The following is a 20,738-nucleotide window of genomic DNA, read 5'->3' on the forward strand; positions in this document are numbered from 1 at the left end:
TGCCTCCCAAAGGGGCACCCTATTGACTACATAGTGTACTTATTTTGACCAGAGCCCTATAGTAGTGCACTATAGTGTACCCCAGTATGAGTCATAATACCCAGAAAACCTATGGAGATTTTCATAGTAATCAAAACACTTATTTTATTAAACGTTTCTAAAATCCCCTATGGGGACTGGAACCATTTCCCTGTTTGACACCTCCACTCTGGGGCTCTATAAAGTAGTGCACTATATAGGGCATAGGGCATATAGGGCACCCTATTGTGACATTATAAGGGAATCTCAGAACTCAACTGTAACCTGCCTGGTGTATGAAGTATCTAGTGCATTCCATCTGGTATCTCTTATCTCCTCTATGTACATTCCAGTCTACTGCTCATGTCCTTCCAGGAACAATGCATTTAAATGTTTTATCTTTACAAATCAAATACTTGGAGTCAAAGTATTGACAAAATATCATCAAAGATAATATTGTGTGACAGACGGCAGGGAGAGGTGAGGGGAGTGGTTATCGAAGGGAGACATCTTGCAGCCCACTGGCTCCACCCCCGAGCCTTATATGGAGTTCCTGCCACAATGAGGCGAGCCTGTGGATCATTAAGCCAGCGAGCACTGGGGGACAAAATAGGAAGCGGCCTGCACAACGGGGGAGAGAACGGAGAGGAAAGCGTGTGTTATGAAGTAAGAGAAGTAACTGTTTGATTACCTGTTGTGACCTGGACTGTCTGACTACCCCCACTGTCTACCGAACCGGATTGGCTGAGGACCCGAGTTTTAAGATTACCCCTGTAGAATGGAACGGACGACGAGAACGGATTGTGGACTGTGAAATTGTTGGTGAATTCCCACCTTTTCCCCAGTGTGCAAAACTCCCTAATAAACACCCTTGAACCCGCTACAATTACAAGATGTAACTGTATTGCTGTTTTCCCTATCACTACCATAATTGCTATGGAAGTCCCCCCCACCTTCAGTTTATATACACCCCCACCCCCAGAGTTAATATACACCCTCTGAGTTAATATACACCCCCACCCCCAGAGTTTATATACACCCTCTGAGTTAATATACACCACCACCCCCAGAGTTAACATACACCCCCACCCCCAGAGTTATTATACACCCCCAGAGTTAATATACACCCCCACCCCCAGAGTTAATATACACCCCCAGAGTTAATATACACCCCCACCCCCAGAGTTAATATACACTTCAACCCCCAGAGTTAATATACTCCCCCACCATCAGCGTTAATATACACCCTCATAGTTAATATACACCCTCACCCCCAGAGTTAATATACACCCTCATAGTTAATATACACCCTCATAGTTAATATACACCCTCATAGTTAATATACACCCTCACCCCCAGAGTTAATATACACCCTCATAGTTAATATACACCCTCACCCCCAGAGTTAATATACACCCCCACCATCAGAGTTAATATACACCCCCACCCTCAGTTAATACACCCCCACCCTCAGTTAATACACCCCCACCCTCAGTTAATATACACCCCCACCATCAGAGTTAATATGCACCCCCACCCCCAGTTAATATAATATCCACCCCCAGAGTTAATATACACCCCCACCATCAGAGTTAATATACACCCCCACCCTCAGTTAATACACCCCCACCCTCAGTTAATACACCCCCACCATCAGTTAATACACCCCCACCCTCAGTTAATATACACCCCACCCCCAGAGTTGATATACACCCCCACCCTCAGTTAATATACACCCCCAGAGTTAATATACACCCCCACCTCCAGAGTTGATATACCCCCCCACCCTCAGTTAATATACACCCCCAGAGTTAATTTACACCCCCACCCCCAGAGTTAATATACCCCCCACCCTCAGTTAATATACACCCCCAGAGTTAATTTACACCCCCACCCCCAGAGTTAATATACACCCCCACCCCAGAGTTAATATCCACCCCCACCCTCAGTTAATATACACCCTCACCCCCAGAGTTAATATACACCCCAGAGTCAATATACACCCCCACACCCTCAGTTAATATACGCCCCCACCCCCAGAGTTAACATACACCCCCACCCTCAGTTAATATACACTCTCACCCCAGAGTTAATATACACCCCCAGAGTCAATATACACCCCCACCCTCAGCGTTAATATACACCCCCACCCTCAGTTAATATACACCCCCACCCCCAGAGTTAACATACACCCCCACCCTCAGTTAATATACACCCTCACCCTCAGAGTCAATATACACCCTCACCTTCAGAGTCAATCTACACCCCCACCCCCAGAGTCAATATACACCCTTATCTTCAGAGTCAATCTACACCCTCACCCCCAGAGTTAATATACACCCCCACCCCCAAAGTTAACATACACCCCCACCCCCAGAGTTAACATACACCCCCACCCTCAGTTAATATACACCCCCACCCCCAGAGTTAACATACACCCCCACCCTCAGTTAATATACACCCCCACCCCCAGAGTTAACATACACCCCCACCCTCAGTTAATATACACCCCCACCCCCAGTTAATATAATATCCACCCCCACCCTCAGAGTTAATATACACCCCCACCCCCAGAGTTAATATACACCCCCACCCTCAGTTAATACACCCCCACCCCCAGAGTTAACATACACCCCCACCCTCAGTTAATATACACCCTCACCCTCAGAGTTAATATACACCCCCACCCTCAGTTAATATACACCCCCACCCCCAGAGTTAATATACACCCCCACCCCCAGAGTAAATATACCCCCACCCCCAGAGTTGATATACACCCTCGGAGTTGATATACACCCTCAGTTAAATTTCTCCAAGAAATGACATGATAAATATTCCCTTACCTTTGGTGATCTACATCAGAAAGCACTCCAGGTCCCCAATTTCTTTTTATTTTGTTCGATAATGTCCGTTATTTTTGTCCAAATACCTTTTATTAGCGCGTTTGGTATACATATCCAAACGCTCATTCTGGTCAGCGTTACATCGAACAAAAACTTCAAAAAGTTATATTACAGGTCGAAGAAACATTTCAAACTAAGTACAGAATCAATCATTAGGATGTTTTTATTAACATATAGCTTCAATAAAGTTCCAACTGGAGTATTCCTTCTTGTCTTCATGAGCAATGGACCGCAAGTGGATTCCATGAGGAATGGACCGCAAGTGAATACCATGAGCAATGGACCGCAAGTGAATACCATGAGCAATGGACCGCAAGTGAATACCATGAGCAATGGACCGCAAGTGAATACCATGAGCAATGGACCGCAAGTGAATACCATGAGGAATGGAACGCAAGTGGATACCATGAGGAATGCGCGTGATCAGAAAATGGCTGACTGCCAGATATCTGATAGATTCTGCTATCATTCACTCCCACAACACCACAGAAGTCTCATTAAAATGTCTATTGATGGTTGACATCTAGTGGAACCCCTAGGCAGTCCACCATCATTAGTATCTCAATGGGATTTCATTGGGGACTCTGGTGAATGAAAACATACAAAGCTCAGATTTCTCACTTCCTGTCTTGATTTCTCCTCAGGATTTTGCCTGCCATATGAGTTCTGTTATACTCACAGACATCATTCAAACAGTTTTAGAGACTTTAGAGTGTTTTCTATCCAATACTAATAATACTATGCATATATTAGCAACTGAGACTGAGGAGCAGGCCGTTTACTTTGGGCAACTTCTTCATCCAAGCTACTCAATACTGCCCCCCCAGCCATAAGAAGTTAACGGAAGCGATTCCCAATCCTTCCATAACAAAGCCATCGCCTACAGAGAAGTGAACCTGGAGATGAGTCCCCTAAGCAAGCTGGTCCTGGGGCTCTGTTCACAAACAGACCTCTCAGAGCCCCAGGACAACAACACAATTAGACCAACAAAATCATGAGAAAACAAAAAGATAATGACTTGACACATTGGAACGAATTAACAAAACAACAGAGCCAACTAGAATGAATACTTGTCCACATTCACTGAACCAAACTTAATAAAAGCTTTGACTATGAACAGACTCAGTGAGCATAACCTTGCTATTGAGAACTCAGTGAGCATAACCTTGCTATTGAGAAAGGCCGCTGAATGCAGACCTGGATCTCAATTTAAGACAGACTATGTGCACACTGACCACATCTGGGGAGTTGGGGCGGCAGGGTAGCCTAGTGGTTAGAGCGTTGGACTAGTAACCGAAAGCTTGCTAGATTGAATCACCGAGCTGACAAGGTAAACATCTGTCGTTCTGCCCCTGAACAAGGCAGTTAACCCACTGTTCCTAGGCCGTCAAGATAACTACTCATTGAGAATAAGATTTCTAAAACAAATCTACTGGGTGAAATACCACTGTGCGACATCACAGCAGCAAGATGTGTGACCTGTTGCCGAAAGAAAAGGGCAACCAGTGAAGAACAAACACGATTGAAAATACAACCCATATGTTTATTTTTATTCCATTTAACTATTTTTATAAACTTGAACTATTTGCAAATAATATGACATTTGTATTGTAAGTGTAATGTTTACTGTTAAATTTGAATGGTTTACTTCAGTTGTATATTAGCTTGTTCACTTGCTGAGAAAGATAGAGAGAGAGAGAGATTTTATTGTTTATTTCACTTTATATATTATATACCTTACTTGCTTTGGCAATGTTAACACATGTTTCCCATGCCAATAAAGCCCCTTGAATTGAATTGAATTGAATTGAATTGAGAGAGAGACTGACTATGTTTATTTACTAGCTATGTTAGTAAATAAGCTATGTTAGTTCCGCAGCCAGTATATTCTACTCTATATTCCACTACCTAAGAGGAAAACATATTGCCATAGCCCTCACATGAAGCACTGTTAAACCAAACTGGTATCAGAGAGAGATCACCTATAACAGCTTGATGCCTGGGCTCTGTGATGCCTGGGCTCTGTGATGCCTGGGCTCTGTGATGCCTGGGCTCTGTGATGCCTGGGCTCTGTGATGCCTGGGCTCTGTGATGCCTGGGCTCTGTGATGCCTGGGCCCTTTGGTGTGGTTTATAACAGCCATAATAATGACATGAATTACACCCAGCAGACACTTTACACACATGCCTCCTCCATGTTTTATTACACACACACACACACACACACACACACACACACACACACACACACACACACACACACACACACACACACACACACACACACACACACACACACACACCATCACCCTCCCTTTAAGCCGTCTTCTTCATGAGACTTAAATGATGCGCGGTCAGGAGGGATAAATCAGGGTTGTCACGGTGACAAGAAAGGACACAGCAGTAAAACCCATAAAACTACCAAGAACCTGTCTCTCTCTTTCTCTCTCTTTATTTCTCTCTCTCTCCCTCTGTCCTTCTCTGTCTCTCTCTCTCTCTTTCTCTCTCTCTCCCTCTGTCCTTCTCTGTGTCTCTCTCTCTATCTCTCTCTCTCTCTCTCTACATTTTACACGTATATTTTAGTCATTTAGCATACGCTCTTAGCCAGAGCGACTACCATTAGTGGGTGCATATATTTTACCACAGTCATCACAGCAGCCAGATGTATGGCCTGTTGACACGCGAAAATAATAACCAGTGAAGAAAAAACAACATTGTAAATAAACTCAGCAAAAAAATATTTGTATAAACATAAGATTCAACGACTGAGACATAAACTAAACAAGTTCCACAGAAATATGACTAATAGAAATGGAATAATGTGTTCCAGAACAATGGGGGGGGGGGGTGTAACAGTCAGTATCTTGTGTGGCCACCAGCTGCATTAATTAAGTACTGCAGTGCATCTCCTCATGGACTGCATCAAATTAGCCCGTTCTTGCTGTGAGATGTTACCCCACTCTTCCACCAAAGCACCTGCAAGTTCGCGACCATGACGGATCCTCCGTCTCCAAATCGATCCCTCTCCAGAGTACAGGCCTTGGTGTAAAGCTCATTCCTTCAACGATAAATGCGAATCCGACCATCACCCCCGCTGAGACAAAACCGTGACTCATCAGCGAAGAGCACTTTTTGCCAGTCCTGTCTGGTCCAGCGATGGTGGGTTTGTGCCTATAGGTGACATTGTTGCCGGTGATGTCTGGTGAGTTACAACAGCAACTCAACTCTCTCCTCTCCTCAGTTTCCCTCTCTCCTTTCCCTTCTCTCCTCCTCATTTCTCTCTCTCCTTTCCCTTCTCTCTCTCCAACCTACAAGCCCTCAGTCCAGCCTCTCTCAGCCAATTTTGGACATTCTGAGCACTGATGGAGGGATTGTGCATCCTGGTGGTACTTGGGCAGTTGTTGTTATCATCCTGTACCTGTCCCACAGGTGTGATGTTTGGATGTACCGATCCTGTGCAGGTGTTGTTACACATGGTGTGTCTCTGCAATGATGATCAGCTGTCCATCCTTTCTCCCTGTAGCGCTGTCTTAGGTGTCTCACAGTATGGACATTGCAATGTATTGCTCTTGCCACATCTGCAGTCTTCATGCCTCCTTGCAGCATGCCTAAGGTTTGTTCACGCAGATGAGCAGGGACTCTGGCCACATCTGCAGTCTTCATGCCTCCTTGCAGCATGCCTAAGGTTTGTTCACGCAGATGAGCAGGGACTCTGGCCACATCTGCAGTCTTCATGCCTCCTTGCAGCATGCCTAAGGATTGTTCACGCAGATGAGCAGGGACTCTGGCACATCTGCAGTCTTCATGCCTCCTTGCAGCATGCCTAAGGTTTGTTCACGCAGATGAGCAAAGACTCTGGCCACATCTGCAGTCTTCATGCCTCCTTGCAGCATGCCTAAGGTTTGTTCATGCAGATGAGCAGGGACCCTGGCCACATCTGCAGTCTTCATGCCTCCTTGCAGCATGCCTAAGGTTTGTTCACGCAGATGAGCAGGGACTCTGGACACATCTGCAGTCTTCATGCCTCCTTGCAGCATGCCTAAGGTTTGTTCACGCAGATGAGCAGGGACTCTGGCCACATCTGCAGTCTTCATGCCTCCTTGCAGCATGCCTAAGGTTTGTTCACGCAGATGAGCAGGGACTGGCCACATCTGCAGTCTTCATGCCTCCTTGCAGCATGCCTAAGGTTTGTTCACGCAGATGAGCAGGGACCCTGGCCACATCTGCAGTCTTCATGCCTCCTTGCAGCATGCCTAAGGTTTGTTCACGCAGATGAGCAGGGACTGGCCACATCTGCAGTCTTCATGCCTCCTTGCAGCATGCCTAAGGTTTGTTCACGCAGATGAGCAGGGACTCTGGCCACATCTGCAGTCTTCATGCCTCCTTGCAGCATGCCTAAGGTTTGTTCACGCAGATGAGCAGGGACCCTGGCCACATCTGCAGTCTTCATGCCTCCTTGCAGCATGCCTAAGGTTTGTTCACACAGATGAGCAGGGACTCTGGGCAACTTGCTTTTGGTGTTTTTCAGAATAAGTAGAAAGTCTACCTTCTGTAAGCTGTTAGTGTCTTAATGACCGTTCATTAATTGTTTATGGTTCATTGAACAAGCATGGAAAACAGTGTTTAAACCCTTTACAATGAAGATCTGTGAAGTTTTTATGAATTATATTTGAATGACAGGGTCCTGAAAAAGGTCTGTTTCTTTTTTTGTGTATTGTGTGTATTGATTGTCCTTTTTGTACTTTAACTATTTGCACATAATATGACATTTATAATGTCTTTATTCTTTTGGAACTTTTGTGAGGGTAATGTACATTTTTATTGTTTATTTCACTTTTGTTTATTATCTAGTTCACTTGATTTGGCAATGTAAACATATGTTTCCCAAGCCAATAAAGCCCTTTGATTGAAATTGAGCGAGTGAGAGAGAGAGACAAGACACTCTGGGGTTTGATCATGCCATTCTGTAACATCATATTCAATCTCAATAAATGACAGGAGTCAGATTTCTTCTTAGTCTTCCAGCTCACTTTTGCTGGATACTGTCTGTATCCTACCTCGTCTCCTTTCAAAAGGCAGTTCTCGGCCATTTCAATCCAGGGTGTTTCTTGTGTCATTTCAGGACTCTGGACAGAGCTCAGAAGGCCACCCGATTTCTCTGTTACCATGGGATTGTTGTAGAGGGAATAGTTATTACATTTACAATCTGTCAGACCACGGTATTTCTGCCCTCAATCCTGAACCACAGTATTTTAGCTCTTTGATCATTTTCCAATAAGGTATGATGCGGTTGTAGACGGTTACAGAGCAGTACAGTGGTGGCCTATTGACGTGTACTGTTCGGAACAGGAGACAACGGGAAGGATTGTATGTGTGTTATTTGTCTGTTTGACCTGTGTCAGCTGTGAGATGAGAAATGGAGGAGACGAGGGGTAAAAGAGGGGATAGAAGAGAGGGAAATGGAGAGGAGAGAGAGAAGGGAAAGGAGAGGGAAACGGAGAGGAGAGAGAGAAGGGAAAGGAGAGGGAAACGGAGAGGAGAGAGAGAAGGGAAAGGAGAGAGTGAAATGGAAAGGAGAGAGTGAAATGGAGAGGAGAGAGAAGGGAAAGGAGAGAGTGAAATGGAGAGGAGAGAGAGAGGGGAGGAGAGAGAGAGAAATGGAGAGGAGAGAGAGAGAAGGGAGAGGAGAGAGAAGGGAGAGGAGGGAGAGGAGAGAGGGAAACGGAGAGGAGGGAAACGGAGAGGAGAGAGGGAAACGGAGAGGAGAGAGAAAAGGGAAAGGAGAGAGGGAAACGGAGAGGAGAGAAGGGAAAGGAGAGAGGGAAGGAGAGGAGAGGGAAGGGAAAGGAGAGAGGGAAGGAGAGGAGAGAGGGAAGGAGAGGAGAGAGGGAAGGAGAGGAGAGAGGGAAGGAGAGGAGAGAGGGAAGGAGAGGAGAGAGGGAAGGAGAGGAGAGAGGGAAGGAGAGGAGAGAGAGAAATGGAGAGGAGAGAGAGAAGGGAAAGGAGAGAGGGAAACAGGAGAGAGAGAAGGGAAAGGAGAGAGGGAAACGGAGAGGAGAGAGAAGGGAAAGGAGAGGGGGAAATGGAGAGAAGGGAGAGGAGAGAGGGAAACGGAGAGGAGAGAGAAGGGAAAGGAGAGAGTGAAACAGAGAGGAGAGAGAGAAGGGAGAGGAGAGAGAGAAGGGAGAGGAGAGAGAGAAGGTAAAGGAGAGAGGGAAGGAGAGGAGAGAGAGAAGGGAAAGGAGAGAGGGAAACAGAGGAGAGAGAGAAGGGAAAGGAGAGAGGGAAGGAGAGGAGAGAGATAAGCGAAAGGTGAGAGGGAAATGGAGAGGAGAGAGAGAAGGGAAAGGAGAGAGGGAAACAGGAGAGAGAGAAGGGAAAGGAGAGAGGGAAACGGAGGAGAGAGAGAAGGGAAAGGAGAGAGGGAAACGGAGAGGAGAGAGAGAGAAGGGAAAGGAGAGGGGGAAATGGAGAGGAGAGAGAGAAGGGAAAGGAGAGGGGGAAATGGAGAGGAGAGAGGGAAACGGAGAGGAGAGAGAGAAGGGAAAGGAGAGAGGGAAATGGAGAGAGAGAAGGGAGAGGAGAGAGGGAAGGATAGGAGAGAGAGAAGGGAAAGGAGAGAGGGAAATGGAGGAGAGTAGAGAGAGAAGGGAAAGGAGTGAAATGGAGAGGAGAGAGAAGGGAAAGGAGAGAGTGAAATGGAGAGGAGAGAGAGAAGGGAGAGGAGAGAGAGAAACGGAGAGGAGAGAGAGAGAAGGGAGAGGAGAGAGAAGGGAAAGGAGAGAGTGAAACAGAGAGGAGAGAGAGAAGGGAGAGGAGAGAGAGAAGGGAGAGGAGAGAGAGAAGGTAAAGGAGAGAGGGAAGGAGAGGAGAGAGAGAAGGGAAAGGAGAGAGGGAAACAGAGGAGAGAGAGAAGGGAAAGGAGAGAGGGAAGGAGAGGAGAGAGATAAGCGAAAGGTGAGAGGGAAATGGAGAGGAGAGAGAGAGAGAAGGGAAAGGAGAGAGGGAAACAGGAGAGAGAGAAGGGAAAGGAGAGAGGGAAACGGAGGAGAGAGAGAAGGGAAAGGAGAGAGGGAAACGGAGAGGAGAGAGAGAGAAGGGAAAGGAGAGGGGGAAATGGAGAGGAGAGAGAGAAGGGAAAGGAGAGGGGGAAATGGAGAGGAGAGAGGGAAACGGAGAGGAGAGAGAGAAGGGAAAGGAGAGAGGGAAATGGAGAGAGAGAAGGGAGAGGAGAGAGGGAAGGATAGGAGAGAGAGAAGGGAAAGGAGAGAGGGAAATGGAGGAGAGTAGAGAGAGAAGGGAAAGGAGTGAAATGGAGAGGAGAGAGAAGGGAAAGGAGAGAGTGAAATGGAGAGGAGAGAGAGAAGTGAGCGGAGAGAGAGAAACGGAGAGGAGAGAGAGAAGGGAGAGGAGAGAGAAGGGAAAGGAGAGAGGGAAACGGAGAGGAGAGAGGGAAACGGAGAGGAGAGAGAAGTGAAAGGAGAGAGGGAAACTGAGAGGAGAGAAGGGAAAGGAGAGAGGGAAGGAGAGGAGAGAGAAGGGAAAGGAGAGAGGGAAACAGAGGAGAGAGGGAAGGAGAGGAGAGAGAAGGGAAAGGAGAGAGGGAAATGGAGAGGAGAGAGAAGGGAAAGGAGAGAGGGAAACAGGAGAGAGAGAAGGGAAAGGAGAGAGGGAAACGGAGAGGAGAGAGAAGGGAAAGGAGAGGGGGAAATGGAGAGGAGAGAGAGAGAAGGGAGAGGAGAGAGGGAAACGGAGAGGAGAGAGAGAAGGGAAAGGAGAGGGGGAAACGGAGAGGAGAGAGAGAAGGGAGAGGAGAGGGAAACGGATAGGAGAGAGAGAAGGGAGAGGAGAGAGAGAAGGTAAAGGAGAGAGGGAAGGAGAGGAGAGAGAAGGGAAAGGAGAGAGGGAAGGAGAGGAGAGAGGGAAGGAGAGGAGAGAGAAGGGAAAGGAGAGAGGGAAATGGAGAGGAGAGAGAAGGGAAAGGAGAGAGGGAAACAGAGGAGAGAGGGAAGGAGAGGAGAGAGAAGGGAAAGGAGAGAGGGAAATGGAGAGTAGAGAGAAGGGAAAGGAGAGAGGGAAACAGGAGAGTGAGAAGGGAAAGGAGAGAGGGAAACGGAGAGGAGAGAGAAGGGAAAGGAGAGGGGGAAATGGAGAGGAGAGAGAGAGAGAAGGGAGAGGAGAGAGGGAAACGGAGAGGAGAGAGAGAAGGGAAAGGAGAGTGGGAAACGGAGAGGAGAGAGAGATGGGAGAGGAGAGAGGGAAACGGATAGGAGAGAAAGGAGAGAGGGAAACAGAGGAGAGAGAGAAGGGAAAGGAGAGAGGGAAGGAGAGGAGAGAGAGAAGGGAAAGGAAAGAGGGAAGGAGGAGAGAGATGGGAAAGGAGAGAGGGAAATGGAGAGAGAGAAGGGAAATGGAGAAAGAGAAGGGAAAGGAAAGGAGAGAGGGAAATGGAGAGAGAGAAGGGAAAGGAGAGAGGGAAATGGAGAGGAGAGAGAGAAGGGAAAGGAGAGAGAGAAATGGAGGAGAGAGAGGGAGAAGGGAAGGAGAGAGGGAATGTGAGGAGAGGAGAGAGAGAAGGGAAAGGAGAGAGGGAAACAGAGGAGAGAGAGAAGGGAAAGGAGAGAGGGAAATGGAGAGGTGAGAGAAGGGAAAGGAGGGAGGGAAATGGAGAGAGAGAAGGGAAAGGAGAGAGGGAAACAGAGGAGAGAGAGAAGTGAAAGGAGAGAGGTAAATGGAGGAGAGGAGAGAGAGAAGGGAAAGGAGAGAGGGAAACGGAGAGGAGAGAGAAGGAGAGGAGAGAGAAGGGAAAGGAGAGAGGGAAACGGAGAGGAGAGAGAGAAGGGAAAGGAAAGAGGGAAACGGAGAGGAGAGAGGGAAACGGAGAGGAGAGAGAAGGGAAAGGAGAGAGGGAAATGGAGATAGAGAAGGGAAAGGAGAGAGGGAGAGGAGATAGAGAAGGGAAAGGAGAGAGGGAAATGGAGGAGAGAGAGAGAAGGAAATGGAGAGAGAGAAGGGAAAGGAGAGAGGGAAACGGAGGAGAGTAGAGAGAGAAGGGAAAGGAGAGAGGGAAACTGAGAGGAGAGAGAAGGGAAAGGAGAGAGGGAAATGGAGGAGAGGAGAGAGAGAAGGGAAATGAGTGTGAGGAAAGGAGAGTGGGGCAGGGGAGAGAGAGAAACAGAGGAGAGGAGAGTGGGAATCAGGGAAACCTCCGACACCCCACATTGAACCCCTAATAAGATGGGGGGGGTGGATAGACAGAGGAGTCTGTCACACAGGCAGGAAGCAAAGTGGAGCAGGTCTCACTTATAGACTGATCTCAGACGGCAGCTCTGCTTTTAACACAGACAGCCCTGGTGCCATCTGCTGTGATGGGACTGGATGCGCTGCATGGACTGGGAAGAGGAGCAGGAGGAGGAGAAGAGAAGGAAGGAAGAGGAGCAGGAGGAGGAGAAGAGAGGGAAGGAAGAAGAGCAGGAGGAGGAGAAGAGAGGGAAGGAAGAGGAGCAGGAGGAGGAGAAGAGAGGGAAGGAAGAAGAGCAGGAGGAGGAGAAGAGAGGGAAGGAAGAGGAGCAGGAGGAAGAGGAGAAGAGAGGGAAGGAAGGGTCAACCCTCACGCACTGACAGTGGGTTACTCACTGCAGTGAATGCACACAGGGACTGTTGTCACTGAGGAGAGCTCTGTTGCTAGTTTGACAAATCCTCTGATATTCTGCCGGCAGAAAGATAGTGTGTAGGAAGGAAGGATGGAAAAATGACAGATCTCAGATGTTTTACTCATGTAGATATCTTGTTATTCACCTTGAGAATTACAAACCAGTCGATGTTGTGTGTGTGTGTGTGTGTGTGGCGGGCTGGTGAACCAGGCAGGTTGGAGGGTTCCTTTACAGCATATTCAAATACGACCTCATCTATGGAGCCACGAGCACTGAGGAGTGTGATGAATAGAGGCTCTCTCACTACACACACTATATAGACTAGGTTGACATACTAAGGAATAGAGGGTGTCATTTGTCTTTGTTGAGCTCTATACGTTAGGATGCAGCAGGAGGTTATGAAATGTGTCTAATGCTGACTCTGTCACTGGGCTTCCTGGGCTGATGCACTTGATCAGATAATGTCTACAATGATGTGGTCATCAATCCTATCAGTCAAGGACACGGCATTATTGGCTGTGATTTAAACTAGCTTGGATGGTCATGAGAATTCAGACCTCAGCCTGGTGAAGCATTGAATGGTCCATATTTAACTTTCGATGTGAGTTAGTTCCTCGCTCATCAGACCACTCTGGCCTAACGGAGCTATAGGAGTATGACTGGCAAATCCATACAGTATGAGCTAATCTGGTGTTATCACTGTTCATTTAATTTGTTCACTCTGTTCCGGATGAAGAAGCAGCTGTAACGTCCCGGCAGCCGGGGTTTGCTTTTTCCCATCCAGAACAGAGTGAACAAATGAACACGTCGCGTTTCCTCTCTTCTTTCGACATCTACATGAAAACTTCATTTTGCTGCTGACTTCTCAGATTCACTGCTTCCAAAATCAAAGCCCTTTGAGATGCAAATCAGAATGACAAGCCTCTATTTATACATCTGATTTTTTTAAAATATATTTTTCTACTTCTTCGAACACGGCCCATAAAATAAAAATAATGATTTAAGACAATTGTAAGGATTGGAATACCGACGAATGCATGCATATTCGAAATTCCCTCTTTCTTGATTTTCTTCCCTCTCTACTCCCCCTCTTTGGAATCAAGGGAGCGATAACTTCTGCTGCTTCTGAAGTGCCCAAATTCTCAGTGGTAACATGTTATAATATAACAGCCTTTTAAAAATGGTCTGAGAAGTTAAGGCCCTGTCTCTAATGCAAGTTGTTCAGGCATCAGTGCAGTCAGTCTACACATGAAACGACACTTCAGTGAGTTGAATTGAACAACACAATTGGACTTGGACTGAATCATGGTTATTTACACCTGATGGACAATAATGCTCAACCCAAACATAACCACCACATGTACCCCACGTACTGCATATCCTCTGTGACAAACTGCTATGTTGATTAGTGCATGGTTGACTGGTTTACCCTCTGATTACCCCTTCCTCATGTCTACTCCCAGCTTATCTAGTCTTCCTCATGTCTACTCCCAGCTTACCTAGTCTTCCTCATGTCTACTCCCAGCTTACCTAGTCTTCCTCATGTCTACTCCCAGCTTACCTAGTCTTCCTCATGTCTACTCCCAGCTTACCTAGTCTTCCTCATGTCTACTCCCAGCTTACCTAGTCTTCCTCATGTCTACTCCCAGCTTATCTAGTCTTCCTCATGTCTACTCCCAGCTTACCTAGTCTTCCTCATGTCTACTCCCAGCTTACCTAGTCTTCCTCATGTCTACTCCCAGCTTACCTAGTCTTCCTCATGTCTACTCCCAGCTTACCTAGTCTTCCTCATGTCTACTCCCAGCTTACCTAGTCTTCCTCATGTCTACTCCCAGCTTACCTAGTCTTCCTCATGTCTACTCCCAGCCATCCTAGTCTTCCTCATGTCTACTCCCAGCTTACCTAGTCTTCCTCATGTCCACTCCCAGCTTACCTAGTCTTCCTCATGTCTACTCCCAGCCACCCTAGTCTTCCGCATGTCTACTCCCAGCCACCCTAGTCTTCCTCATGTCTACTCCCAGCCACCCTAGTCTTCCTCATGTCTACACATTTACATTACATTTAACACCCAGCCACCCTAGTCTTCCTCATGTCTACTCCCAGCCACCCTAGTCTTCCTCATGTCTACTCCCAGGTCATCCTAGTCTTCCTCATGTCTACACCCAGCCACCCTAGTCTTCCTCATGTCTACTCCCAGCCACCCTAGTCTTCCTGATGTCTACACCCAGCCACCCTAGTCTTCCTCATGTCTACTCCCAGCTACTCTAGTCTTCCTCATGTCTACTCCCAGCCACCTATTCACCCACGGATGCCATTTAACCCAGTTAAGGTACATGCTCTCTTAATGTCACACACACACACACACACACACACACACACACACACACACACACACACACACACACACACACACACACACACACACACACACACACACACACACACACACACAGAAGATTGCCATGATGTTTTATCATTTTATCCAGCTGGGTGTGGGAGATGAGGTTTTAGAACATATGCCTCAGGAATATGACGCATGAATTCTACATTCTGTCTATTTCAAAGTCTCTCTATTGCAGGCCGTTTGACTTACGTTATCTCTAACACCGGCGGGAGGCGGGGGGCGGTGGGCACTGTACAGACTCCTCATATATCACAGCAATGATTACATTATGGAACCCATGGTTACTTAGCTGTCGTTTACTCTGCACATTTAGTGGGGGATTAAACAGTCATGACCTGAATGTGTGTGTACATGTTTGTACAGTGTGTGTGTGTTCCTTCTCCACGCTCCTCACCAACAGGTGGAGAGGGGAGTTCCGCAGGGGCAGGGTTCATGCTGAGAGTAGAGACGTTAACACACGCTGAAACCCCAGATGCAAAAATTACCACTCGACAATTCTGAGCCAGAACGGAGGAAATGGAAATGCTAAGATAGTGAGGAGAGTTTAGTGGAACGTTGTTTGTTGTTGTTGTGCTCTGTGTGTTTGGCACTGTAAGGCTAATGTCTGCAGTAGGTCCATAGAGATAAGGCTTTAGTGAGGTGGACTGATGCACTGGGAATAATAAATGACATGCTTTTCTCTCTGTCTCGTGGCTCAACTTTCTGTTCACTACTCTGTGGCAAGGCTATTTGCATAATCCCCATTACCAACTGAAAACATTCCTTTTTTTTTGTTGCAAACATATTAAATCAGCATTTGTCGCCATTATGTCTGATAGGTAGATGTTGCTGTTGTAGTGAGTTCTGTACGGTATGGCTTGAGTCCCTATTTGTAGAGTTCAATGGGTAGATAATGGAAAACCAGCTTAGTACACCTACATTATGAGAACAATTACATTGTTTCTGGCTTAATGAAATACCAGCACAACGATTTATTTTTATTACCCCGCTCATGTTCTCCCTCTCTCTGTCTTTAAATACATCGTAAATGTATTGTTCTTATTTCAGCTCGTAGAAAACATACAATCTCTGGCTGCGAGAACTAGCTCTGTTAAATGAAAATATTTCACATGTGAATTAATCATGAATCATACAAATGACTTCTTCTTCTTTCTAATGTACTGGTGACCCAGACAGAGGTTCCCCACACAGTGTCCGATGGGCCTATAACCTGGAGATCATCAGCCCTCCTCTAGTTAATAACTGGTAACCCAGACAGAGGTTCCCTACACAGTGCACTGCTTTTGACAAGGTCCGATGGGCCTATACCCTGGAGATCATCGGCCCTCCTCTAGTTAATAACATGGAGATCATCAGCCCTCCTCTAGTTAATAACATGGAGATCATCAGCCCTCCTCTAGTTAATAACATGGAGATCATCAGCCCTCATCTAGTTAATAACCTGGAGATCAACAGCCCTCCTCTAGTTAATAACATGGAGATCATCGGCCCTCCTCTAGTTAATAACATGGAGATCATCAGCCCTCCTCTAGTTAATAACCTGGAGATAATCAGCCCTCATCTAGTTAATAACATGGAGATCATCAGCCCTCCTCTAGTTAATAACCTGGAGATCATCAGCCCTCATCTAGTTAATAACCTGGAGATCAACAGCCCTCCTCTAGTTAATAACCTGGAGATCATCAGCCCTCCTCTAGTTAATAACCTGGAGATCATCAGCCCTCCTCTAGTTAATAACCTGGAGATCATCGGCCCTCATCTAGTTAATAACCTGGAGATCATCGGCCCTCATCTAGTTAATAACCTGGAGATCATCGGCCCTCCTCTAGTTAATAACCTGGAGATCATCGGCCCTCCTCTAGTTAAACACATGGAGATCATCAGCCCTCCTCTAGTTAATAACCTGGAGATCATCAGCCCTCCTCTAGTTAATAACCTGGAGATCATCGGCCCTCATCTAGTTAATAACCTGGAGATCATCGGCCCTCCTCTAGTTAATAACCTGGAGATCATCGGCCCTCCTCTAGTTAAACACATGGAGATCATCAGCCCTCCTCTAGTTAATAACCTGGAGATCATCAGCCCTCCTCTAGTTAATAACATGGAGATCATCAGCCCTCCTCTAGTTAAACACATGGAGATCATCAGCCCTCCTCTAGTTAATAACCTGGAGATCATCAGCCCTCCTCTAGTTAATAACATGGAGATCATCAGCCCTCCTCTAGTTAATAACCTGGAGATCATCAGCCCTCCTCTAGTTAATAACCTGGAGATCATCAGCCCTCCTCTAGTTAATAACCTGGAGATCATCAGCCCTCCTCTAGTTAATAACCTGGAGATCATCAGCCCTCCTCTAGTTAATAACCTGGAGATCATCAGCCCTCCTCTAGTTAATAACATGGAGATCATCAGCCCTCCTCTAGTTAATAACCTGGAGATCATCAGCCCTCCTCTAGTTAATAACCTGGAGATCATCAGCCCTCCTCTAGTTAATAACCTGGAGATCATCAGCCCTCCTCTAGTTAATAACCTGGAGATCATCAGCCCTCCTCTAGTTAATAACCTGGAGATCATCGGCCCTCCTCTAGTTAATAACATGGAGATCATCAGCCCTCCTCTAGATTTTTATTTTATTTCTATTTCACCTTTATTTAACCCAGTAGGCTAGTTGAGAACAAGTTCTCATTTGCAACTGCGACCTGGCCAAGAGAAAGCATAGCATTGTAAACAGACAACACAGAGTTACACATGGAGTAAACAATTAACAAGTCAATAACACAGTAGAAAAAAAGGGAGTCTATATACATTGTGTGCAAAAGGCATGAGGAGGTAGGCGAATAATTACAGTTTTGCAGATAAACACTGGAGTGATAAATGATCAGATGGTCATGTACAGGTAGAGATATTGGTGTGCAAAAGAGCAGAAAAGTAAATAAATAAAAACAGTATGGGGATGAGGTAGGTGAAAATGCGTGGGCTATTTACCAATAGACTCTGTACAGCTGCAGCGATCGGTTAGCTGCTCAGATAGCAGATGTTTGAAGTTGGTGAGGGAGATAAAAGTCTCCAACTTCAGGGATTTTTGCAATTCGTTCCAGTCACAGGCAGCAGAGTACTGGAACGAAAGGCGGCCAAATGAGGTGTTGGCTTTAGGGATGATCAGTGAGATACACCTGCTGGAGCGCGTGCTACGGATGGGTGTTGCCATCGTGACCAGTGAACTGAGATAAGGCGGAGCTTTACCTAGCATGGCCTTGTAGATGACCTGGAGCCAGTGGGTCTGGCGACGAATATGTAGCGAGGGCCAGCCGACTAGAGCATACAAGTCGCAGTGGTAGGTGGTATAAGGTGCTTTAGTGACAAAATCCAATTTGTAAGTCGCTCTGGATAAGAGCGTCTGCTAAATGACTTAAATGTAAATGTAAATGTAAAACGGATGGCACTGTGATAAACTGCATCCAGTTTGCTGAGTAGAGTGTTGGAAGAAATTTTGTAGATGACATCGCCGAAGTCGAGGATCGGTAGGATAGTCAGTTTTACTAGGGTAAGTTTGGCGGCGTGAGTGAATGAGGCTTTGTTGCGGAATAGAAAGCCGACTCTTGATTTGATTTTCGATTGGAGATGTTTGATATGAGTCTGGAAGGAGAGTTTACAGTCTAGCCAGACACCTAGGTACTTATAGATGTCCACATATTCAAGGTCGGAACCATCCAGGGTGGTGATGCTAGTCGGGCATGCGGGTGTAGGCAGCGATCGGTTGAAAAGCATGCATTTGGTTTTACTAGCATTTAAGAGCAGTTGGAAGCCACGGATGGAGTGTTGTATGGCATTGAAGCTCGTTTGGAGGTTAGATAGCACAGTGTCCAAGGACGGGCCGGAAGTATATAGAATGGTGTCGTCTGCGTAGAGGTGGATCAGGGAATCGCCCGCAGCAAGAGCAACATCATTGATATATACAGAGAAAAGAGTCGGCCCGAGAATTGAACCCTGTGGCACCCCCATAGAGACTGCCAGAGGACCGGACAGCATGCCCTCCGATTTGACACACTGAACTCTGTCTGCAAAGTTAATAACATGGAGATCATCAGCCCTCCTCTAGTTAATAACATGGAGATCAGCAGCCCTCCTCTAGTTAATAACATGGAGATCACCAGCCCTCCTCTAGTTAATAACATGGAGATCATCAGCCCTCCTCTAGTTAAAAACATGGAGATAAGAAATCTTGCTCTGGTCTCCTCCACACCCACCCCTCGTCTTCATGTGATATTGTCTTGTCAATGCAGAAGGACATCTACTGTTATTTCAGGTTGTAATGGGGAAACATGACCTAATGCCACATTAAACACATTATACATTAAGCACCTTCCTTAGTTGATTGCACTTATTTATAAACAGCTCTGTTTTTCTTTTTCGCTCTCTCCCTCTCTAGGCTTCTCTATCCTTCAGGCCATCATGGAGTCAGCGGTGACGAACAATTGGCAGGTGACGGCTCGGTCTGTGGGGAGCATCACGGACGCAGCAGAGTTCAAACGGATCCTGGAGGAGATGGACAGGAGGCAGGAGAAACGTTACATCATCGACTGTGAGGTGGACAGGATCAACACTATCCTCGGACAGGTAAGGACTTTATGGAATATTTATTGACTCAAGACATTTCAGCTTTAAATTGTTTATACGTTTTCGAAAATGTTCTACAATCAAAATTCCACTATGGGGTACGTTGTGCTTATATGTATGTTCAGTACAGTGCCTTGGAAAAGTATTCATCCCCTTGGCATTTTTCCTTTTTTGTTGCATTATAACCTGCAATTTAAATGCATTTTTATTTGTATTTCATGTAATGTTGTTCACCCCCATTTCAGGCTTCAAACATAAAGATATAAAACCGTATTTTTTTGTGAAGAATCAACAACAAGTGGGACACAATCATGAAGTGGAACGACATTTATTGGATATTTCAAACTTTTTTAACAAATCAAAAACTGAAATATTGGGTGTGCAAAATTATTCAGCCCCCTTAAGTTAATACTTTGTAGCGCCACCTTTTGCTGCGATTACAGCTGTAAGTCGCTTGGGGTATGTCTCTATCAGTTTTGCACATCGAGAGACTGAATTTTTTTCCCATTCCTCCTTGCAAAACAGCTCAAGCTCAGTGAGGTTGGATGGAGAGCATTTGTGAACAGCAGTTTTCAGTTCTTTCCACAGATTCTCGATTGGATTCAGGTCTGGACTTTGACTTGGCTATTCTAACACCTGGATATGTTTATTTTTGAACCATTCCATTGTAGATTTTGTGCAATATGCCATTTCTATATTATTATACACAGATCGTAAACATAATGTTAGCTAGCGAGCTAACAGTAAGCTTTAACTTGCAATGAAAACAACTTTCTGACAAAATTAGAAATGTATAATATCTGAAACTGTAGCTAGACTCCACTCATTTACATGGATGAATGCTTGAAGGCAGACTGCCACCCCTTTCAATAAGACGTCCTGTGTCGTTTCCGTTCTTGTGTCAAGTCACTCTGGTTCACACTGACCACGTACAATGCCATAAAACTCCTCTTAAGCTTTAGCCCCCACCCAAACTCTGACCATTTCACTCACGCCAGCAGAGCTGGTTTGGCTGTTTTCATGTTATCCAGAGTGGGGACTGTAACTCCTGGCAACAATTGAATTACTGCTTTTTCTTTACAGATGTTGACTGATACCGGCCATATTCAACCGGTGTTGAGCGTCAGTAAATTCATCTGTTATT

General features: G+C 46.1%; 1 protein-coding gene across 2 annotated transcripts in view; it reads left to right on the top strand.

Annotated features, from left to right (window-relative positions):
- The window catches only part of LOC135545510 (glutamate receptor 3-like), a 234,616-nt gene that overhangs the window by 95,543 nt on the left and 118,335 nt on the right, over nucleotides 1–20,738 (top strand). For both annotated transcript variants that reach the window (XM_064973154.1, XM_064973155.1), the window contains exon 4: nucleotides 19,407–19,594. In XM_064973154.1, the coding sequence (XP_064829226.1) occupies nucleotides 19,407–19,594 (188 nt within the window). The remainder of the gene's footprint in view (nucleotides 1–19,406; nucleotides 19,595–20,738) is intronic.

The sequence above is a fragment of the Oncorhynchus masou genome, chromosome 9 (assembly GCF_036934945.1).
Source record: "Oncorhynchus masou masou isolate Uvic2021 chromosome 9, UVic_Omas_1.1, whole genome shotgun sequence".
Taxonomy (NCBI): Eukaryota; Metazoa; Chordata; class Actinopteri; order Salmoniformes; family Salmonidae; genus Oncorhynchus; species Oncorhynchus masou.